General features: G+C 43.8%; 1 protein-coding gene across 4 annotated transcripts in view; it reads left to right on the plus strand.

Moving 5' to 3' along the window:
• LOC138967260 (3',5'-cyclic-AMP phosphodiesterase 4C-like) overlaps positions 1-24253 on the plus strand; it is a 248808-nt gene that overhangs the window by 67025 nt on the left and 157530 nt on the right. The window contains exon 1 of one of the 4 annotated variants that reach the window (XM_070339786.1): positions 21676-23227. The exons of the other annotated variants lie outside the window; for them this stretch is intronic. Coding sequence (XP_070195887.1) covers positions 22734-23227 — 494 coding nt within the window. The 5' untranslated portion in view covers positions 21676-22733. Of the gene's footprint in view, positions 1-21675; positions 23228-24253 lie in introns of those variants that run through there. 4 annotated transcript variants of the gene reach the window in all.

Raw genomic sequence — 24253 nt, forward strand, 5'->3', positions numbered from 1 at the left:
GAAGCCGGAATCATTCAGTTGAATCGAACTCCGACCAAACACCACGTAATAACTAGGTTAATGTATGCACTCGCGTGAACAAGAAACTGTCGAGCTTCACAGATGTCGTCGTTGGGTAGTTTTTGGCTCACGTAAGTGTAGCCTATGCGATCGCAACTTTGTCTGTCTGTGCGTGCGTGCGTGCGTGCGTGCGTGCGTGTGTATGTCTGTGGTAGAAACTCTAACATTTGAAGACGTCACATTACATTGACGTCACATTATGACGTAAGAGGGTTAGACGTCTCATTATTATTTTGAGCGGGCCGAGACTAGTTGGCAGTCGTGTCCCTGTAAGTAGGCTACATGCAGACAGACAGATCTAGATCTAGTGTCTCGCTTTCTTGCACAGTTTCACCTATGCTCTTTCTGTGTGTGTGTGTGTGTGTGTGTGTGTGTGTGTGTATGTGTGTGTGTGTGTGTGTGTGTGTGTATGTGTGTGTGTGTGTGTGTGTATGTGTGACGGAGTGATTGAGTTTGTGTTACTGTTTGTCGATTTCTTACGTGAGCCTTGATGGCTTCGCCTCTTGTTTTGGGTTTGTTTTACTACCATAGGAGGATTTTTGAACTGTAAATGCACTCAGCTGCAACAAAAACGCAAAACGAAGGCTGTGAGCTGCACTGTGCCTTGAACGACTTTCTAATTCTACACACACGATATCAAGTTTCCAGGTGTTGTTTTTGTTTTAATATTTAAAGAAGAGAGCTTTCTCCGTGCGGGTTCCTTTAAGTAAAACGAGAGATGTTAAACGACTTTTTACACACAAGATATTAAGTTTTAAAGGTGTTGTTTTTGTTTTAATCACTATTTAGAGAGGAGTCTTTAGTTCATGCGGGTTTGTCATGTGAAGCGAGAGATGATGAACGATTTTCTGTTAGGAAAATATCTCGTTTCCATGTGTTGCTTTTGTTTTAATATTTAGAAAGGAGTCTTTAGTTCTTGCGGGTTTGTGCTTTGCAGCGAAAGGTGGTGAACGATTTTCTTTGCTGAAGGTATGAATTATGCAGGTGTTTTTGCTTTATTTGATTTATTTCGTTTTGTTTTGTAGTTGTTTTGTATTTTTTCGTGTTGCCTTGTTTTGCTTTGGTTTTGGTTTTGTTTCAAGCACGTTCAATTGAAAGTGTGTGCTCTGCGTGTTTGACAGTGTATTTGAAATATTGATCGTGTGAAGTTACAGACAACTTGCCTGGTGTTGTTTTCTCTCTTTCTTTTGTTTTCTCTCTTTCTTATCAGGATGAATCTGGCTCAATGTTGGTCGTCGGTACGGTTGGTTGCTTCGTGGGGAAAGTGTTGTTCTGCGAGAGACAAAAAGAAAAGGATATGTACTCTGCTGGGAGTCGATGGGGGGGGGGGGGGGGGGGAGTGTAGTTTTGGGAGACAAAGAGAGATGAGTACTCTGCTGGGAATAAATGGACGATGGAGATGTGGATATGAGAAACCGGATGGCGTTGTGGATTAAAAAAAATCAGACTTGTGTACTTAACTACACAGAAGAGAGAGTGCAGTAGGGAGAGACTGAACTTTCAAAGAGAGAGAGGGGAAGAAAGTGCTAAAGAGAGAGAGAGAGAGAGAGTGTGTGTGTGTGTGTGTGTGTGTGTGTGTGTGTGTGTGTGTGTGTGTGTGTGTGTGTGTGTGAGAAAGAGGCGGGCGGAGAGGGGGGGGGGAAGCAGACAGACAAGCAGATGGTCTTAATTTTTTTATGTGCTGGGGTATATGGTGATATTCATGCGCACAGCTTCAAACGACAATTCCTTGTTTATTCCTTAGATGTTCTGGTGGAAATCTAGACCATTTTCTCCTTGAGATTGTTTCGGTTTGCACAGATTTATTCTCCTTCTCATTGGGTCAGCCACGAAGAGTGTGGGAAAATGCAAAGGAAAACGTTGATGTTATTGCAGAGGCCTGACAATTACATGGTGATACCATTTTATTCGCACACTTAGCCTTGCGAAGTGACTTGAAGGGAGGCACTAAACGCGTTAAATTTTCGGGACAGACGTTAAACATTGCGGCCACAAGACAGTGATATCCTTTGCACGTCCATCACCTCACGCATTTATTTGAAATGTTACAGTCAAATTCCAATTTGTGTCAGACTGGCTGCCTGTCGGCTTGCCTGTTAGGTGCGGTCGTTAATTCGATTTAAACCCGATTTAGCCTTGACTCGACGCGTTTACAGAAGACATTAATGTAGTTGTGATCGTGTGTGTGTGTGCGTGTGTGTGTGTGTGTGTGTGTGTGTGTGTGTGTATGCGTGTGTGTGTGTGTGTGTGTGTGTGTGTGTGTGTATGTGTGTGTGTGTGTGTGTATGTGTGTGTGTGTGTGTGGTTTGTTCAGAAAAAGAAGTGGAAGGTAACTGTGATGCAATCACATGAATCGCTCAGTTGTTTGCTCGTTGCCTTTTTCCTTTTTTAGGACTTAAAAAAAACAGTTCTTTGTTTAAAACGTGGCTTTTTTTTAAGGTTGCAGCATAGCTCTTATGCGGTGAAAAAGATTAAAGAAAAGACGAAAGATTGAAAAAATATTTGTGTATTTGGATTGTCTCTAACTCGTAGTTTACAAACCCCGTAGCCTAAGAAAAACAAACTTCGCGTCTGTGTGCCAAGATGAACAGAAGACTTCAAGAAACACAGGTGAAAGGTTGGAATCGGTAGCAAAGCGTCAACACAATAATGTCCTGGTTGGAAGAAAATGATAGCCAATTGAAATGGGCTGGCTCATAACCACAAATTGTTTACTGTGTAAACTCAGGGAGGTTTTATTTGGTCGTGCCGTGGTGGAATTTAGCTTCCGTGTGTCTATGATAGCAAAAACCTGAAATAACAAACCTGGTTTTCTTCAAAGAAATAAATCCGGTTTTGCTCGAAAGCAAATCGGTTCTGCCCTTGACAGAAAACAGCGCCAAAAGCAATAACAAAGATAATTAACCTCTGTCAAGTTCCTGTTGATTTTCCTCCTCGGTTCTACCCCGAAAAATAAGCATTGCGGGGTTGTTTGGTGCAAGTTGCGCATCTTTAACAGAGTGGTTGTCTGAGACGAAACTTGCTGCTCGATAAGTGCGTTAATTACCAAGTAGCTTGCACACCCTTAATTTTGTGCCGTTAAATTTGTGTGGGCCACTTTTGCACAACCACGTGAGCCATCGTTGTAAATTCATGTAGTAGCCTTTTTTTTTTTTACCGGAAAGAAGCATGCCAGTTCAGTGTTGCTCCCAGCCTCACAGAACAACAATTTCGTTGGACCTGGACTGAAAATATATGTATAGGTCCTTATGACCTGGCTTGACTGCTTAAACGGGATATTGGTGGTCCGAAGACCTCCTGCATATGTCAAAACTATCGAACTGTAGATTTCCACCGAAAGCGGCGTATGGCTGCCTGAATGACGGGGTCAAAACGGTCATACACGTAAAATCCCACTCGTGCAAAAACATGAGTGAACGTGGGAGTTTCAGGCCATGAACGAAGAATAAGAAAAAGAACTTTTGACCGGTCAGGGGTCAGACGAATGCGTAAAAAAAAACCCAACTATGCGTCAATGACCGAAGACCGAGGCCTAGGAACAACACTGCCAGTTAAGAGGAAATTATGTTTCAGCGTTATACATTTATACATTCATTTCTCCCTCCTTCTCCTACTTCTTTTGCTTCTTCTTCGCTGTTGTCTTTGGCATCATTGGTGTTATTGAATAACTATGAGACCATCAGCCGACCTAACCTCTTTACATGAAGTGTATGCCGATGTACTACGCAGTTCTTCTCGGCCGTTTGTTATAGTGGGCTGCTGAGGACAAAATTCGGACAAGAATCTGTGGGGATGAGCAAATGTACGTTCACGGACCCTCAGGCAAATTAGGGTTAAAAGCGAGTGCTTTACTACGCACGAGGAATGATGCAAGCCGGCAGTTTTCCAGCAGAGTTGTTTCCAGTTCAGTCAGATTGTCTGTTAGTGTTGGAAGTCCAAGAGCTAGTTGCAAATTGTCCTAAGATGGGCCAATTGGTCCTATTTACTCCAATCAGTCGGATGCTTATTCTTGCTACACTAAGCAACCGACTGGTTAGATTAAAGTGTAGGGCGGGGATGTAGCTCAGTCGGTAGCGCGTTGGATTTGTATCCAGTTGGCCGCTGTCAGCGTGAGTTCGTCCCCACGTTCGGCGAGAGATTCATTTCTCAGAGTCAACTTTGTGTGCAGACTCTCCTCGGTGTCCGAACACCCCCGTGTGTACACGCAAGCACAAGACCAAGTGCGCACGAAAAAGATCGTGTAATCCATGTCAGAATTCGGTGGGTTATAGAAACACGAAAATACCCAGGATGCTTCCTCCAAAAACGGCGTACGGCTGCCTAAATGGCGGGGTAAAAAACGGTCATACACGTAAACTTCCACTCGTGCAAAAAACACGAGTGTACGTGGGAGTTTCAGCCCACGAACGCAGAAGAAGAAGAAGATTAAAGAGTTAAACGCCCTCTAGGACCAATTGGTCCATCTGAGGACAGCTGGGGTTAATTTGCTACTGGCTCTAGGACTTTTTAGTGCTATTCCTGTATAGTTAGTTTGGAACATGCCAAGAGCCTGTTTCACAAAGAGTTGTAACTTTTTCTGCTTCAGTCTGGCTTTCCAGCGTCGAGTTTACTTCGAGGTATGCAGTGTGAAACAGTTCTAAACACGAACCTGACCCTAATTTGCTGTTTATCGTTGATTAAGCATGAGCGGGTAATTAGGCGCCATGCGGATCTTAATGGGCTTAAGTTTGCATTAATTAGTCGACTTCTCCTCAAAGTTCTCTTGGGTCAGATCTTCGGTTTGGGTTTTGTTGTTTTTCTGTGCGTGAAGATAAGGCCATTAACGGTGTGTCCTCGTCACCTCTTCGTGTCAGTGTAAATAATTAGCCTCGTGTACCCTTGAAGTAAGCTACATTCTGTGTCACTGGAATAGGTGTCAATGAGTCATTAGTATTATTGCTGTTGGGGGACAGAGGGCCGGGTCTTACAGGTAAATTGTATGTTTCACCTGTGCAACAGCCAATTAAGTAACGTAAACCGATGTCTGCGTGTTCGGATCAAAAGCTGATCATGAATTCCTAACTGATCCTGCTTATTCGATACCCCAGTGCAAAGATATCCCACTGCTATGCTATATGTTTGATAGCTGTCGTAAGATTCGTTCGCGTTTGTTTCAGCCCTGGCACCACTGAACAAGACAAGATACTGTTGGAATGATTTAATGTGCATCGTTAATTGAGCAGTGTCAAATAAATCTACAATTCATGCCTTCTGTGATCCCTATACATATGTGTGTGAGGCCAACAAAAACAAGTTGTATGTTTCTGGTCACCCGACCCTACCTAGTTTTTTCCCGCCGACCCTAGACTTTTTTTTATTGCATTTGTTAAAAAACAAACAAAAAACCCCGTCAAAACGAAAGTAACAGACGGCAGACGACACAAGGGGGATAACCCCGCATCCCTTTTGTCTCATTTGTTTTGTAATGTGTTGTCTTTCTCTTTGTATAGTAAGTCCAGTCTCTTTGCGTCACTGTATAGTTATTTTCTACCCTGACCAAAAAACACAAAAAACAAAAAAAAATCCCTACCTACCTACCCTATTTTTTGTAGCCATGTTACCAGAAACATACAACTTTTTTTTTTTGGCCTGATGTATATGTATATGTGTGTTTACCTGTGTGTGAACGTGATGTTTATGAATTAAAAGCCCCACAATGATGTACATGGCCACACAAAAACAAAAACAAACAATTCTGCCTTCTTGATTGTTTTTGTTATCGTAGTTCTGAGATTGTTTTTTTTTATCGTAGTCCTGAATAAAGCAAGTCAGGTCTGTTCTCGACTAAAATGGAGTTTCTAAATTATGCTGAGTCAGGTTGGTGTTCTAGGCTTTGGCTTAGCCCTGGGGCCTATGGGTTGTTTATAGTGTTTTGTTTTGATGGTGATAGAAGTAAAGCGGCAGCGTTGATGTCTTTGATATAATTGTCCAATTTCACCCTTGATCCGTCTTTCATTTGGTAACAGCTGTCGAGTATTGCAACAGACAGGTTTCTACGCATTGCTAAATCGTGGTCATGTGATCTTGAACCAAATGATTTCCACGACCTTTGCGCGCTAGAAAAATAGCCATCTTTGTTTGTCCATTCTTCTCGCACTAATAGCAAAAGCATCGCAGGGTAAGAACAAGAGAGAGAGAGAGAGAGAGAGAGAGTGTGTGTTCAGAGGACGGTTGTCTTTGAAATGGCGTCTGAACGAAAGGGTGACTCGCCGGCGTTGTTCTATTAAAAAGAGGCCACAACATGATTCCTTTGAGCTGTAACATGCTTTGTACTTTAACTTCATCGTTCCGAAAACGGTCTCCAAATGAGAAAACCGTTATTTCTGGAACCTTCAAACACCAACGTTTCACCTCTTGGGTGAGCGGCAATTATCCGGCAAATATTTTTGAACCGATTGCCATCATCTCATTTGTTTAACACTAAAAAGGCATTGCGTCTTTCAAACGCGTCTCAATTACTGGAGAAAAGTGTTCTGCCTTCTCGGCGCCTCAGTTACGTGAAGCTCGCTTCGAGATAATTTAGTGCCAAGCTCCGCCTGATTAAGAGATGAAAGAGACTTTGGCTGGCAGAAGAAGGATGTGCATAAAGATAATAGAGATACGTTAAAGGTTGTTTATAACCCCCCAGCTGGGCAGCGCTCGGGAGTATGCTTGATTGGAATGAAATGATTAAGTGCTGTGGTACCTTTTCTTAATAATATTGGTTTGTGCACTATGTGTGTTTGCGTGCGCGCAAGCGTGTGTATGTTTGTATTAGCTATATTGGCAGGTGCATACATATACACTTGTTTGAGCGGGGTCATATGATGTAGGTTATTAGACGGGTATAGACAGTTGTAGGCTTAAATCCGAACGTAGAAGCCAAAAGGGTTCTCGAGGAAGCATAGGCTTATTTTATCTTCAGCTATGCTGGAAGTCTCCTACTAAATAAAAAACGCTCGCGCTGGACCCGAGTACTCTTCAGACTGGTTCGCTCCCCCAGTATGAAAGTTTTTGTCTTGTGCACGTTTAAGACCAAGTGATTGCTCTGTGTGAATTACAGGCATTCCCTTTGCTATATAAATACATTGCATGCGAGCCGAGGATGTGCTTTACAAACAAACACATATACACACTCATACACACACAAACTCATGCACACACACATTCACACACACACACACACACGTACACACACACACACTCTCTCTCCCTCTCTCCCTCACTTTCTCTCTTCCTTACACACACACACACACACACGAGTACAGACTCATGCACGCGCACACACACACACACACACACACAACACACACACACACACACACACACAAACAGTAACACTAACACATGTGCACAAAATCTTGAACACACACACACACACCGCGCGAGAGAAAAAAAAGACTACAAGAGGTATGAAGCCGGCTGGCTTCCCTTCGCTCGTTCATAAAATTAGGTCGCGCAGCACGCGAACTCAGTGGCACACGCAGCGTATGTGTGCTCAGGCCCAGTGACGCTGTTCTATTAGCCGAACAGCAGTTCTATCCCACCGCGAATTGCGCCCACCGCCAAGAGTCGTTTTTGTGGATTATTTCGCATTTAGGTCCCAGGTAACATTATGAAGTTTTAATACGATCAATCGGACCTATTATCAAGTTAGTGTATCAACTTTTGAACGAACTGCGCCCAGTAGTTTCCCAGCAATAAGCTGTTAAGTCGAGACAGACAGACAGACAGACAGACACACAATTAAAGTCTGTTGGACCCTAGTACTGCGTACTCGGGGATAAACAGCGACTATGCATCTACAGAGAAAATACAGAGCAGTATCTGCAGCAAGGTGTGCCTTAAGAGGAAAAGAAATTTTTTTTTAAGCAAAATCTTGTAAAATTACACTGAGAAGGACATGTTCTTTTTAGTGATGCTCAAAAGCAGTGCCATGCAGCGTTCCCAGTCGTGAACTTGATAAAAACTTTCCATTTTGAGTGAAGCTGCAGATTGCACTGCAATATTTACGTGATACCGAACAATTTTCAGGAGGCTATTAAAACACACTCGAGTCCAATATACGCACGCATCTAAACTTCAAATCATAGAGAAGAACAGCGGAAACCAATTTAGAGCGATATCAACAGCAGATAGTATGGAAGGCCAAAACGGTGTTATTTTTAAAGTCAGTTTTGGCGTTCCATAAGATAGTGTGTTTTGAGTTCAACCACAACCTAAGACAAAATACATGTTCTAGGGCTCCGTGCACACAGCGCAGGGCCACGCAACCAGACTGAAGAGCAAATTGATGTCTGCGATAGGTGTGTTTTGATTGGACCAAAGTGTCAGAGGAAGGCAGCTGCCATGGACTAAAAGCTTACACTGACATTCCAAGGGCGTCGAGTGTTTTCGTTTCCTCGCCTTTTGAGACAAAATCACTCGGAAACTCCTGATGTAATTGTTTCCTGCTTGGGAGAACAGAGTTGGCAGTTTAAGTGGAGGTTGGAAGTTGAACGATGTAATCGGAATGTTGGACGGCACGAATGCTTCTTAATCTTAATCAAGAAACGGAAGTCATCAAAGTCAGTGGCAGCTTGTGTGTTCAAGTTAATGAAGTATTCTTTCCTTTTGACTCGTGGGGTCTGTCTGCTTGTGTGTTAGTCTATGTCTGTTAGTCTGTGTCTGTGTCTGTCCGACTCTCTCTGTGACTGTATGTCTCTCTCTCTCTCTCTCTCTCTCTCTCTCTCTCTCTCTCTCTCTCTCTCTCTCTCTCTCTCTCTCTCTCTCTCTCTCTCTCTCTCTCTCTCTCTCTCGGGACACACAAAAGTACGCAGAACTACACAATTCACATACTGATTAATATAGAATCAGAACCACACAAAAATCCTTTCCAAGACTGAATGTATCATGAGGTTTCTAACACCGATTTTTACTTGGCATTAGTGCTGCCTGTGTGCACAACCGGAAAGGCAATTTCCACATATCCCAAGATCGACCTTCATGTTGCTTCCTAGCTGAAGTCATAATGGACCATAAAGATTTCACCGCGTGCGTTCTCATCCGATGTGCTTCAACGGTTTCAGCATAGTCATCAATGTGGCAGCCATTGCACTTGCCTTCCTCGTAAACACCACGTGTTAAAACAGTTCTGACACACGAAATTTGGTTATTACCGTGACGTATTGCCTCCAGCCTACCGCAGCGATGAACTCTCGCTTCTCGAATGTTGTACAAACATTGTTCAAAGTACCAATCATGGGAACAATCACGAAGACCACCTCAGATATTTTAGAACCTTAGCAGTCTATATATATGTTTTTGGATTTACAACTGAGATCTGTCCAAGGTTATGTTAAAGCCGTCGCTACCCAAAATCTAGAGCCTGGCTAATTTTTGTTCAGAGTGGGAATTTAATGCAGAATTCTTTTTGACAACAGACATAATTATCTGCAATTTCGTAAATGACACCCACGTCAAGGATTATTTTTCAGCTGTGCATGTTTTACATGAAGTCGTTCGTTACTTTCAAAGTTGCATTTAGCACGCATTGTCTTTTTTGTTGCTGTTGGAGGTGGTAATTATGAAGGACGGTGGCTTTAAACCATGGCGAACAGGTTCAACCACCGCAGATCTCTGACTTGTGTTGTCACTTGCAGATGCAGAGTTCAATCACCTTACGACCCTTGCCCATCCATACCTCTGACAGCCCGGTAATGAGGGACAGTTTGTTGTGTTGGTCAGATGACATCAGCCTGTCCAGTTGGTCAGTTTGAATGACCGTCAGCACGAAGGCGCTCCCTGGTGGGCTGGACGATAGAATATTCAATACGAGTGGGACTGATGGGGTTGGGAATCCCTGGAAGTGAGAGGAGGTGGAGGATTAGCTTGAAGATGGGAGGAGGGAGTGTCTGAATCGCTATGAAGCCAGAAGGAATCCCGGTTGGGCTGGAAGAGAGAATAAGAGTTAGCCTGACGGGATGGGGAATCCCTGCAAGTGGCAGGAGGGGGGGGTGGTTGGTGGAGGATTCGCTGGAAGATGGGAGGAAGGAGTATCTGGATCGCCATGAACCAAGAAGCATTCCCTGTTGGGCTGGATTAGAGACTGTTAAAGGAGTGGTTCTGGTGGGGCTGGGAGGGCACGAACATACATGGGAGGGGATTGGGGTTGGATAATAAGTTTGAAGATGGGAGAAAAGCGGTTCTGAATCACCCTGAATCCAGAAGCATTCCCTGTTGGGCTGGAAGAGAACAGCATAAGACTGGGACTGATGAAGTGGGTAGGGCACGAACATTCGTGGGAGGAGAGGGGGGGGGGGGGGCTGAAGGATTAGTTCGAAGATGGGATAAAAGTGGAGCTTAATCGCCATGAACCCAGAAGCACTGATTCCCTGTTGGGCTGGAAGAGAGAATAAGAGTTGGTCTGACGAGATGGGGAATCCCTGCAAGTGGCAGAAAGGGGAGGGAGGGCGTGGTGGGTGGAGGATTAGCTTGAAGATGGGAGGAAAGCGGGTCTGAATCACCATGAACCCAGATACAGAAGCAATCCCTGGAGGAGAGAAAATGAGTGGTTCTGATGGCGCTGGGGGGGGGGGGGGGGGGGGAAACAAACATACATGTTTCGGAGGGGATGGCGTTAGGGGGATAAGTTTGAAGATGGGAGGAAAGCGGGTCTGAATCATCATGAACCCCAGAAGCATTCTCTGTTGGGCTGGAAGAGAGAAGCATAAGAGTGGGACTGATGAACAAACAGTTATGGGAGGAGAATGGGGGGAAGGGTTGAAGAATTAGTTCGAAGATGAGAGGGACGTAGAGCTAAATCACCATGAACCCAGGAGCATTCTCTGTTGGGCTGGCGGGCGGGGGGGGGGGGGGGGGAGTGGGTGTTATGAGGTGGAGAATCCCTGGGAGTGGGAAGAGGAGGATTAACCTGAAGATGGGCGGAAGGGGTTTCTGAATTACCGTGAACCCAGAAGCATTCCGTTTTGCGCTTGATGAAGAAGAGTGGGACTAATGAGGTGGGCATGGGGGGGGGGGGGGAGGGGGGGCACAGGAGGATTAGCTTGAAGATGGGAGGAAGTCGTGTCTGCCTGACTACACACACTTGTGGTCAGTGTCCGTGGTAATCTGACCAGTCCATCATTCGTGACAGTAGTGAACCCTTGACCTTCTCGGAGTCTCGGGCAGCTTGGATGGTACCGGGCAGGCTGGGCATGCTGCGAGCCGGACGCTCAATACCTTGCAACCTGTCTTTGATGTATTAGTTGCTCACATACCGTGATACGTACCGCTATTTTTTCCCTGTCAGTAAGAAATGGAAGAAAGGGCATCCAGTCTCTGTCTATCTCTGTCTGTCTGTCTCTGTCTCTGTCTCTGTCTCTGTGAATGTTTGTGTCTGTGAATCTCTCTCCGTCTGTCTGTTCCGCCCTCTCTCTCTCTCTCTCTCTCTCTCTCTCTCTCTCTCTCTCTCTCTCTCTCTCTCTCTCTCTCTCTCTCTCTCTCTCTCTCTCTCTCTCTCTCTCTCCAGTCAAATAATTATGATTCTGCAGTTATTAGTTTTACCTGGGTTGCCAAGGTTTTTACCTTCAACCGTACAATCAGTCAGTCTGTCTGTGTACGTCCACATGCTGCCAGTAGCAAAGACGACTAAAATCGATGTTTTTTTGCAGCACACATACATGACCTCTTTTTATTTACAACACTTCTCAAGTGCTTCATAATATCTTCATCTTCCTCTCTCCGTCTTGTTTCATGACCTTTTTTCTTCCGCCACATGTCATGCTGAGGGATCACACTAACCCGCTCTCGAGATTAGGCAGTGGTAGTACCGGTTATGCATGGGCCAACTGAAGCCTTAGGCAACAAACAAAAAAGTCTGTTTACGGTAACATAGGCCAAACAAAAATAGGGTCGGTTAATCGGGATTTTTTTTCTTCCCAAAAAAACATATTTTTAAGTTATTTTGCCCAAAAAACAGACTTTTTTTTTTCTCCAAATGCCAAAAGAAAGTCTAGGGTCGCGCAAAAAAATAGGGTCGGTCGGGATACCGTAAACAGATTTTTTTTTGGGGGAGGGGCCTTAGTAACTTTGAGCTCAGTGATTGTGCTGGCGACCGTGACAGACTAGTTCTGGGAGCATTCCAGACGCCGTGATTAGCCTGGTTTGTGTGTGTATTTTTTTTATTTGTGTGTGTCGGTATGACAAGCAGAAACTAATTGGATCAAAATGTGACTTGGCTTTAAGTTCTGGAGCAACGTAAAGCTTTCAGGAGGAAGGCATTAGTTTTGGGAGTAGAAGTGATGAAATTAAGGGAAGTAGAGGGAATTAGCAAATGGAAGAGAAGAGGGGAAGCGGTAAAAAAGCGGAAGGAGGTAAAAAAATTAAAAATTAAAATAATAAAAAAGAGGAAGAATCAGAAGCTTTTTGTTATGTCTGTACAGAGAGAGAGAGAGAGAGAGAGAGAGGGGGGGATGGGGGGGGGGAGAGGTATAAAGGAGAAAGACCAAAATAAAAATGAAGGCAAGATCAAATACACTTACAAGACTCTGTTTTGGTTTTGAAGAATAACAAAAAAGTGAACGCTAGATGGAAAGGTCATCTTGAACGCCGCTAAAAGAACTTATAAAGGATTGGTCGCCGGTTGGCCGTTTGCCTAGAAATGGGTGCCTATTGTGTCCCTATAACAGTTCTGGCTGTTTCTGCAGCTGGTCTGAAGGGATGTGCAACATGGCTGCGGAAAATGTGCCGATCTTGCCTTGGCGTCGTCATTCGGGGTCTGCCGCTTCGCTCGGCATCAGCAGTAGATCCAGTTATCACAAATACCGCTGCAGGAGACGATAAATGGTGGATATGTGACATTGGAAAGTCGCAGCCACGGCTTCCGGCGTGTCCCCAGCCTCCAGACGTCCAATGGCTCTCTCGCGTTCAGCAGAAGTGAGTCTTGGCATGGTGATAGCGTCGAATGAGGGACTGATGAAACCTGTAACTTTGTGCCATTTTTTATCCTCTAGTGACAGTGAACACCACTCACTGATCAGCTTTTGTGCTTTTTTTGCACGTGCAGCTGAACTGCACAAGAAAAATGTCTCAGCTAACTCGGGGTTTACGTGGATTGCAAGTGCGCTGATGCGGTAAAATTCACAATACACCTTCCTCAGACATCGGTCTTGATATACTGGCTGCCAAAAATAACGCAACTTTTGTTAATCCAGAAAAAAATTATTTGTAAAATAAATAATATTTTTCGCGTTTCTTTTGGACGTCAGTATATGTTTTTGGAACCAGGAAATGATGTAGAATAAGATGAACGTAAATTTGGATCGTTTTATAAAAAAAATAATTGTAATTACAATTTTCAGATTTTTATTGACCAAAGTCATTAATTACTTTTTAAGCCACCAAGCTGAAATGCAATACCGAAGTCCGGCCTTCGTCAAAGATTGCTTTACAAAAATATCAATCAATTTGATTGAAAAATGAGGGTGTGCCAGTGCCGCCTCAACTTTTACAAAAAGCCGGATATGACGTCATCAAAAGTATTTATCGAAAAAATGGAGAAAAAAAACGTCCGGGGATATCATTCCCAGGAACTCTCATGTCAAATTTCATAAAGATCGATCCAGTAGTTTGGTCTGAATCGCTCTACACACACACATGGACAGACAGACACACACAGACACACACACACACACACACACACACACACACACACACACACACACACACACACACACACACACACACACACACACACACACACACACATACACCACGACCCTCGTCTCGATTCCCCCTCTATGTTAAAACATTTAGTCAAAACTTGACTAAATGTAATGAAACAAGTACAACACCTGTCTAATTGTCACAGCGAAGTGGTTACATGAGAATCCGAAAGGTAACGTACACCTGTATATTTCTCCTCTCACCTGCCACCAGGTGAAGAGAGGGCACATTTCATTCTAAAACCTGAGGTTGTTTCCCTTTTCTGTTTCGGACTGTATTTTGTTCTTCTTTCGCTACCTGCCACCAGGTGAGGAGCGGGAAAAATCATACTAAAAGCCTGAGGTTATTTACTTTTTCTGCTGCTTCTCGCGTTACTGATCTGCCACCAGGTGAGGAGCGGGAAAAATCATACTAAAAGCCTGAGGTTATTTACTTTTTCTGCTGCTTCTCGCGTTACTGATCTGCCACCAGGTGAGGAGAGAAAGCAAAATTCATACTACAACCTTTTCCCTTTTCTGTTATAGCCTGCATAGCTATCTGCTACCAGGTGAGAAGAGGGTAAAACTCATGTTAAAACTTACCAGGTGTTTCTTCTTCTGTCTTCACCTCTCGCATTTATCGTTCATTGAGCAGACCTGGGCCGCACCGATGTTAAGTCTGGCATCGTAACATCTTTGACGTGACTGTTTAAACCTGAAGTCGACCAGGGCAGGTGTATTCCGGTGCTGCTCCGTTCCATTATCTCTGGTTTTGTTTTTATCTTGCGTGTGTATGGTGCGGGCATTTGAGAGGTGTTTTTGTGCTCTCCGTAGGCTAGTAAGTTAACTTTGGCTACTGAGTTTGAATTATATATGCTGTCATGATTCGGGCTGTGATATCGGTAAGTGTTGAATCGCGTTGCTTCTTCATGGCACGTCTTTCTGTTTGTGTTATGAGAAAGTTCGTTTGAGCTTTCTATCTTCATCTTCTTTTGTTTGGCGACCACAATCGTCTTGTCGATTATTTGTCCGCGTAAAGCTTTTAGCCTATGTAAAGCGTGTATGTTGCTCAGCGTTTATGTTTTAGCATGTAGTTGCACAAAACGATTTTGCTTGTCTGTGGGACTCAAGTATAAGTTTATTTACTACCCAAGTAAGTGAAATGTGCAACTTTCAAAGTGAGAACGCGAGTGTCAAAATTAATGCTTGTTAGTGTGGAGCTATAGTCATTTAGTGCGATGTTCTTGCTATTATCAGTCAGTACTGACGTGAGGGGCAATTTATCTTAGCGAGATGTTTGCCCGTAGGTTGTGTTCTGATGCCATGGCACAGAGACAGTAGTTTTGACGAGGCTTTAAGGAACACTTGGAAATCTTTATTTTTTCCTTCAGCCTCTTCGTACGCGGCACGTCGATGCGATTTGCTTGAAATGGATTAAGAGCTGAGTCAAGGAATGTGACCTAAGCAGTGTACTAAGAATATCAAGTATGAGTGCATTTACAACAGGAAAACAGTAATTAATGAGGCGTAATAGTGGATTAGACTAATTTCACAAAGCGTGTTGGGTTAATTGCCTAATCAGCTGTTTCCCTCAGCAGACGAGCAAAATCGATGACATAATTATGTTTTGTTTGTTCGTGACTTAGTATAATTATATCATTGCTGGAAAACTCGCTTTGCTTCCTCCCAGTAGAAATCTAGCGGCACGAAGAGTGTGTACATGCCACCTGGACTTCTGGCAGAATAGAATGACCGAGGTCTTTTACATGCCACGGTGGTTGGACATGGATACAGTCTCTGAGTCATCACATAAAGTGGACCCGAAGAAATAGGTCTCTTCCGTCGATATGTAATGGACAAAATTTAACACTACATAAGACAGAATTGTCTGCAAAGCTTTATACTGACTCGTGCAGTGCATTCTAATAGAAGGATACTCGCAACTGGTCGACAACTGAACCAATGGGTGGATCTGGTAGGATTTCGACAATGATTTACACAAGATTTACATGCGTTTGTTCGGACCTTTCGCAAGCTATCCAGACGGGGCCCAACACCAAGACTCAAACCATATTTGCACTCATCTCAGGGGATTGAGAACTGAGCACCTTTTCCATTCTGTCCGCGGCCATCGCCTGACCAGAATTGTTACTGGAACTTCGTACGTCACACCAAGAAGTCGCCAGGTCATGAATATTCAAATAGGCTAATTAGACTACTGTAGTGAGAGGATACGTCGACTACCAAAGCCTAGACGAGGCGTGTTGCATCACCAGAACTGAATAAGTCATTAGTGGGACTGGCCGAGTTACGAAAATACTCCTTACACGACTCCCCGATGGGCTTAGAGGTATTAGTTCTCCAAGTTAGGTGAAGACGTGTGTTCCCTATTTGTGGTTTTCTCTGTGCTGCTGATTAGCCCCGAGTCAGCGCGCCTGACCCCTCTTAGATGACCACAAAGCAACATTGAGATGACCAGCAGTACTGAGAGAACCAGCAATAATAAATGACCAGCGCATTTGTCACAGCTTCCAGCTATGACGCGCATTCGTGCTAAAGCCCAGGTCCCACTGTGACGAATTGTGACGGCGAACTACACCGATTTGGGAATCGTGGAGAAAATCGCCGAGGTCGTTGTGGTTCGTATTACTTCGTTCTTGTTCGGTCGATTTTTCGCAATCATTCGTGGCAAACATCGTTGTGGCAAATTCGTAGTAACTCGTTGTGGTTCGCCAACATATTCGTGATAGTGGGACCTTAGCTTAACAGAAAGTCGTTGCTACGTAGGATGAGCTAAGACGCGTAATGATATTCTTTCTTCTGTGGGGCTTTGTGGCAATTTTGTCGTTGATGTTTCCACTCTGCTTATGACGCATGGTTATATTCTTTCCGCGTGGCTTTGGGGTAATTTGCTTGCTAATGAATGTAGTGTTGCGTACCGATAACACGTATGCATTCCTTCTGCGTGAGGTTTGGGTCATTTGTTTGTTGATGAATTGACTGTGCCGATTAGACGCAGATGTTTCTTAATCTGATTATGACGCATGGTTTGATTCCTTATGCGTGGCTTGGGAGTCATTTGCTTGCTGATAGATAACTTCACTGCTTTGTATCGATATCACGTATGTATTCCTTCTGCGAGACTTTTGAGTCATTTTTTTGTCGATGAATTGGCTGTTCTGTGTCGATAAGACATATATATTCCTTCTGCATGAATTTGGAGTCATTTTGTTGTTGATGAATTGACTGTTCTGAGCCGATAAGACGCATACTTCCTACATTCCTTGAGCGTGAATTTGGAGTCATTTGCTTGCTGATGAATTGATCGACCTACTGTGACGATTACCCGAATGAATTGTTTCTACGTCATTTGTTAGTAATTAGTTTACTGGTGTATTTACTGTCCTGTTTACTGGCTTTTGAGTCGTTGGTTCGTTGATTTGACTGTTCCTAGCCCGATAAGGTTAGTGCCGTTTCCTTTTAAATGAGAGGATGTAGCGGTAGCGGAAATGAGATCACTCGGGTGTCCTTTCCTCTTCATATCCTCATATGGTTACCTTCGAGCGTCCTGTTATCTTGTCCGTCATTGTTGTGAGATCTGTGTGCTTGTGGGGGTACGGGTGACTTCTTAGGTTCACTGTCGCGTGTCTTGTCTTGTAATAGTAAAGTGCTGGGGCTAAACTGAAAATGTGTTTGTTGACATCGGTTCAAGTACATTTTCTTGAAGGAAGAAAATGAAGGTAAAGAAGTATTTTGAGAGAGGGAGAGAGTTTGAGAGACGAGCGATAGAGAGATGAGCGATAGAGAGACGAGCGATAGAGAGAGGGGTTAGGTGCGGAAGGGGGGGGGGGGGGGGGGGTGGGGGGGTCTATTCCAAAACTTCCTTTCATAAACGCATAGTGACGACATTGGTTCCTATCAAAAATTCGTGTAAGAACCTGAAGGAAGCTGGAACCCCCTCGATCTTGTGTCTCTCAAAAAGTTTGACGAACGAAACAATCCTAGTGTTAACATTGAATACAAAGCGGGTAAGAAATTATCTACACTTATGAAGCTGTACGCTTGGTTGGGTTAGTCAGACTGAAAAGTAAAGACATCAGATTCCAGAATCCAAAAGCAGTAAACACAAGGAACTTAGTCGATAAATATCGACAGGGGGCCGACAAATGGTTTAAATGGGAAATGTGTGTATATGGGTGTGGGTTTGAAACAAACAAACAAACCAACCCATGTGAACCCCGGGCCGCAGGCCTTCGATGTAGTGATTGAAAAAAAAGGATGTTCTCAAATGGTTCAATTCTCATTTGGTCTGATTCTCAAATGGTACCGGTATACTCCCCCCCCCCCTGGCCGCAGGCCTAGGAGTAAAATTTTTATAGACACTGACCTTCTTCCCAGGGGTCATTGACCCAGTTTTAGCTATGAGAGGTGGTTCGCCCAGAGGCTGTAGAGTATACTGGGGCGGTCTCTTTGATGTCTTGAGAGGAAACTTGGCCAGGGTAGTACATGCACCAGAACTGGTGGACACCAAGGACAAACATGAAATCGAAGCAGTTTGCTTTCAGAGAGAACGGTCGTCAGCAACTCAAACTTCTCTGTTTTCTTTTTTTTTTTTTAAATCTGACTTTCTTTGTGGCCCCCTGACTCCGCCCCCTCCCTCTGTAAGGACCCTCCTCCACAAGGACCGATTTTTGTCAACATTTTAAAGGTCGCTAGAGAGGGGTTCCACTGTATGACCTAACCGCTACTGGCAGACGGCCTCAATCTTCACGCGCAAAGACGAGATTAATAGGTGCTCGGTTTTGGTATTTTGAATTACATTACATTAAACCTTTGTTGGGTTTCATGGTCATGGCAACAGCCATAATAATATTACATGATGTATAATATCATATTTCAGCATATGTGAATTACATGTCATCATACTAAACTGTCATACATTTTTATTCCTACATTATTCTGATTGATCACAACCAAACCTACTATCATTGGACACATCCAAATGCAAGCGCCTGTTCTTGACAATTTCTCTCTGATCTAAATATAAAATCAGTGCAATTTCCTGGGTCGGGCTTTGCCACAGACACTCACGGTTTGGCCTGTAGGTAAAATGTACAATGTATTTTCTGATTTGTGCACAAAAGCTTTTTTTCTTTTTTCTTTTTTTAACATAACAATGTTTAATGTCACTGTATGTTTAAAAGACCATGGTCATATTTGTAAAAAAAATGTTAAATTAGAAAATAAATAACATTTTGGTTCATGATTTTTCCTACACCTGTGCTAAAAATAAGAAATAAAAATGTCGGGTATATAAGTCACTCAAATACAGCTAGGTATGAATGGCTCGGTTTGAGTTTGTTGCAGTTGACCCTGCACAATGCGACATATCATGTTTTTGTTGAACAATTTTGACGTCACCCCTCCCATAGGGTGACGTATTTCACAACTTCCTGTGTTACACAAACTCTGTGATGACCAATTTTGACGTCACCCCTCCCATAGGGTGACGGATTTCACAACTTTCTACAGATGAACAATTTTGACGTCACCCCTCCCATAGGGTGACGGATGTCACAACTTCCTGTGTACACAAACTGATGACGTATTTCACAACAAAATGGCGCTGCCCATGGTCAACCTCGAAACTATCCGTATAGAATGGGGGCGTCCTCGCCCCCATAAAAATGCCGTTTGTCGGTTCGAGATGGACGTATAGACAAGACATATTCCTCGCATCCTCTTAGTCCTATCTTCTGTGCAACTTTGGCTACATCGTGCTCAGAGCTGATGTGAAGAACTGGGTTTGACCCATGCCTGTATGGTGCAATCTTGCCCATCGACGTTTACATGTTAGAGAACTATGTGTTTGAAATACAGAATAAAATGTTCCTTCGTGCCATTGCCTTGATTACATTCCTGTTACTCAGTTTGGGCCTACGCCGTGAGGGACTATCTCTGTGTCTGCCTGTTTGTCTGCCTGTCGGTTTGTTTATGTCTTTCTGTCTGTCTCTGTTTCTATCTGTGTCTGTCTGTCTCTGTCTGTCTCTGTCTGTCTCTGTCTCTCTCTGTCTCTCTCTCTCTCTCTCTCTCTCCCCCCCCCCCCCCCCCCCCCCATTACTGCAATTAAAATACCGAATTGCAAATGACGATACCATACGCTGCTGTTGTCTGAAAAAATTATGAATACAGCAGGCAAGATCGGAGCTCTAAACTGCGTGCGTTTGGGACTATTCCAGCTCCCCAGGGTACGGCCCATCAAAAGAGATACGGGTGGAAATGTGATTGTGTTTGACTGTGTTTGACATCAGCCAGCAATGTAACGAGCTGAGAACAGCACTCAACCGTGAATGGAACAGTGCACACAAACACACCCAAAGTAAAGTGTCTGGAAATGCCTCTTCGGTCTATGTGAATGCGGCTAAGTTGGAGCAGCTATATAGATCTTTCCATTGCGCCAAGCGGGGAAATGCGTTTTCTGCAATAGTTGGCTACATTGCATAGAATTTGGCAGTACAATCTTTACGGTCGGTTGTTAATGGCATTTTGCCGTTTCCAGTGAGCATTTGGGGATTTGTGGTAGTGGTAAACCTTGTACCGTGTACGCTTACTTTTTACATTTAGTCAAGTTTTGACTAAATGTTTTAACATCGAGACGAGGGTCGTGGTGTATGTGTGTGTGTGTGTGCGTGTGTGTGTGTAGAGCGATTCAGAGTAAACTACTGGACCGATCTTTATGAAATTTGACATGAGAGTTCCGGGGTTATGATATCCCCGGACGTTTTTTTCATTTTTTCGATAAATGTCTTTGATGACGTCATATCCGGCTTTTTTTAAAAGTTGAGGCGGCACTGTCACACCCTAATTTTTCGGTATTGTATTTCAGCTTGGTGGCTTAAAATTAATTAATGACTTTGGTCATTAAAAATCTGAAAATTGTAATTAAAATTATTTTTTTATAAAACGATCCAAATTTACATTCATCTTATTCTTCATCATTTTTTTATGCCAAAAACATATAAATATGTTATATTCGGATTGAAAACAAGGTCTGAAAATTAAACATATACAAATTATTATCAAAATCAAATTTCCGAAAACGATTTAAAAACAATTTCATCTTATTTCTTGTCGGTTCCTGATTCCAAAAACATATAGATATGATATGTTTGGATTAAAAACACGCTCAGAAAGTTCAAACGAAGAGAGGTACAGGAAAGCGTGCTATGCAGCACAGCGAAACCACTACCGCGCTGAACAGGCTCGTCAGTTTCACTCCGTTTTGCACAAGCGGCGGACTACGGTCATTGTGAAAAAATGCAGTGCGTTCAGCTTCATTCTGTGAGTTCCACAGCTTGACTAAATGTAGTAATTTCGACTTACGCGACTTGTTTTCTTTTTTTCGCTTTTTTTTTGTGCTAGGTGATTTGCGTCATATTGTTCCGATCTTCCTGCGAACTTTGATCCTCAGTACTATATCACATGCATATCACATGCATGGGTTAATTTCTGTTTTATTGAAGAAAAGTTTTAAGACAACAAAATTATTTGGCTCTCTCTCTCTCTCTCTCTCTCTCTCTCTCTCTCTCTCTCTCTCTCTCTCTCTCTCTCTCTCTCTCTCTCTCTCTCTCTCTCTCACTCACCTACATGTATGTATTTACTCTCTCTCTCTCTCTCTCTCTCTCTCTCTCTCTCTCTCTCTCTCTCTCTCTCTCTCTCTCTCTCTCTCTCTCTCTCTCTCTCTCTCTCTCTCACTCACCTACATGTATGACTATGTATTTACTCCTACTTTAGTTCTTCGTTTACAATGTTGTTCTCACCTCAGTATTTATGCATAAAGATATCTATATTTTTATCCAGATAGCAACTCTTTAAAAGCATTTTCTTTTATACTGATACACATTTAGCTAACAAACAAGCAACATCATGGTTGTGGCTGTGTGTGACTGTGAGAATATGCCTTGTCGATATTTCCCGACATTTTGATCATCCCTCTCCGACGAATTCTTTTTTGTTTGTTGCGGTAACGTATGACGTAATCGTCAGTGACGTAAAACATGCGACATTCCAACTTGTTTCGCGGGAGTGCCATTTGACATTTTGGGTGGCTTGATTATCTGGTGGTTTTCTTTTCTGATGGCTATGGCTTTTGGATTCTGATGGGTGTCATTTTCTCAATAAACGTCTAATAAAGCTTGTTTCTTCTTTTCAGACTTGGATTACGGAACAATAAGGATGTTCTGATGCCATTTTCATCGGTGACAGTCGTCAGATCTTCCCAAGTTTGTGATGCAAAAAGAACTGCTTTCTTTGTCAGAACTAAAATCATCTTGGACATCACGTTCAATCAAGCTACCAAATGTGTCTGTCAAGGAGAAATATCTCGGAACAGAAATCCTATCGGGATGTGACGGGACCAAACAGCGGATGCCACAATCTCATTTATTGTAACAACATCTGTCGCATCTGTCATGCTTTGAAGAGCTAACAGGACTGCTTTGCTGGCGAAGCAGTGTAATCTGCAATTACAGGGGCATCTTTACATCCTCGGACAATTGCGAAAACAAATACTTGAGTAGGTCTACATTGTCACTAAGCATCAGAAAACAATGAGGTTGACCATCATCACCGAGTAAGTCCAGTGCAGAGTACGAATATTCAAGAGCCATCGTGTTTTCTCTCTTCCCAAAACCTGCAATTAACTCATCTCCACACTCGTCAAAATATTTGATCTCAACTCTCTTCCAAAAGTTTGATCTCAACCCTCTTCCAAAAGTTTGATCTCAACGCCTCGATTTTGCAAGTATTCGACACAAAGGTTAGCCTTGGGCTTCGCAGCAAAGTACAGAGACGTCCACATATTTGATCTCCGAAACTCGTCCAAAAGTTTGATGTCAACGCCTCGATTTTGCAAATAGTCGACACAGACGTTAGCCCTGGGCTTCGCAGAAAGGTACCGAGACGATCCCCGCCATGAGACGACAGAGCATGCCGGTGCGCAAGCAGCCCGTTGAACCAGTGGAGAAGCAACTGAGTGACGCCAAGAAGGCCCATACCACTCCTCCCAGCCCTAGCTCGGGCACCAGCACCGGCAAAGGAACAAGCCCCAGCGGAACTGGCTCCGGGTCCGAAACCACGAGTACTGGGTCCGGATCCGAAACGAGGTCCAGGTCGGGGTCCGTGTTCATAAACCACAAATTACGTTCTTGCGCCACGGATTCTACTACGTCGGACAACCTTGAAACGGCGGACAACCTTGGAACGGCCGACAACCTTGGAACGGCCGACAACCTTGGAACGGCCGACAACCTTGGAACGGCCGACGAGACGAAGTCGCAACGAAACAGCAAGGTTCGCTTTGACGACCATGAAGCTTCCACCAGCCTGCACAACATCGGCTCTCTGCACCGAGTCCACAGCACCAGCGCCCTCCGCATCCCAAGACAGCGACAGTCCTTTTGGACCAGGTGAGACGGGGGGAATCATAAGGGGAGTAAGGCATTCAGAGAGACAGTCCTTTTGGACCAGGTGAGACGGGGGGAATTATAAGGGGAGTAAGGCATTCAGAGAGACAGTCCTTTTGGACCAGGTGAGACGGGGGGAGTTATAAGGGGAGTAAGGCATTCAGAGAGACAGTCCTTTTGGACCAGATGAGACCGGGGAGTTATGAGGGGGGGTAAGGTATTCAGAGAGAGTCCTTTTGGACCAGATGAGACGGGGGGAATTATAAGGGGAGTAAGGCATTCAGAGAGACAGTCCGTTTGAACCAGGTGAGACGGGGGAGTTATGAGGGCGGTAAGGCATTCTGAGCGACAGTCCTTTATGACCAGGTGAGACGGGGGGGGAATTATAAGGGGGGTAAGGCATTCAGAGAGACAGTCCTTTTGAAACAGGTGAGACGGGGGAGTTATGAGGGGGGTAACAGGGGCTCACATCCATGAGAGGTGGCATAGGACAAATGTCCTGGACAATAAAAGTGATAAGACATTTGTCCTGAACAAAAATAAATCAATACGACTTTTTTCCGCAACAAAACGTACATTTAACTTGACTAGTTTCTGGTCACAAAGGTAACAGAACAAATACAATAATTTGTTTGGCAAAAAGGTAACAAATCAAAGTAATAAAAACGCGTTGTTCTCTGAGCTAATGACGACAATTCACTGTGATTGTTTCGGCGGCATGTTGCTTTTTCGGAAAAAATCCGCGAAGGGAGGCAACTATCAACCGGCTAGGAGCATTCAGAGTTGCGACCGGCTTGGAAGATCTTCTCTATAAATAGCACATAAAGTCTCCCCAAGTTTCGTCTGCTTGGAGAGACACATCGCTTTGCAAAACATCGATAAAATAGCAAATCAAACTACTGTAAATTGGAAAGCACTGACAATGTCCGGATCAAATGAAAGCATAATCGGACAATGACCACTTTGTGACAAAAACAATAGGACTTAGTCCTCTTGCATGAAAAATGTATAGGACATTTGGAAAAAATA

The sequence above is a fragment of the Littorina saxatilis genome, linkage group LG5 (genome assembly GCF_037325665.1).
Source record: "Littorina saxatilis isolate snail1 linkage group LG5, US_GU_Lsax_2.0, whole genome shotgun sequence".
Taxonomy (NCBI): Eukaryota; Metazoa; Mollusca; class Gastropoda; order Littorinimorpha; family Littorinidae; genus Littorina; species Littorina saxatilis.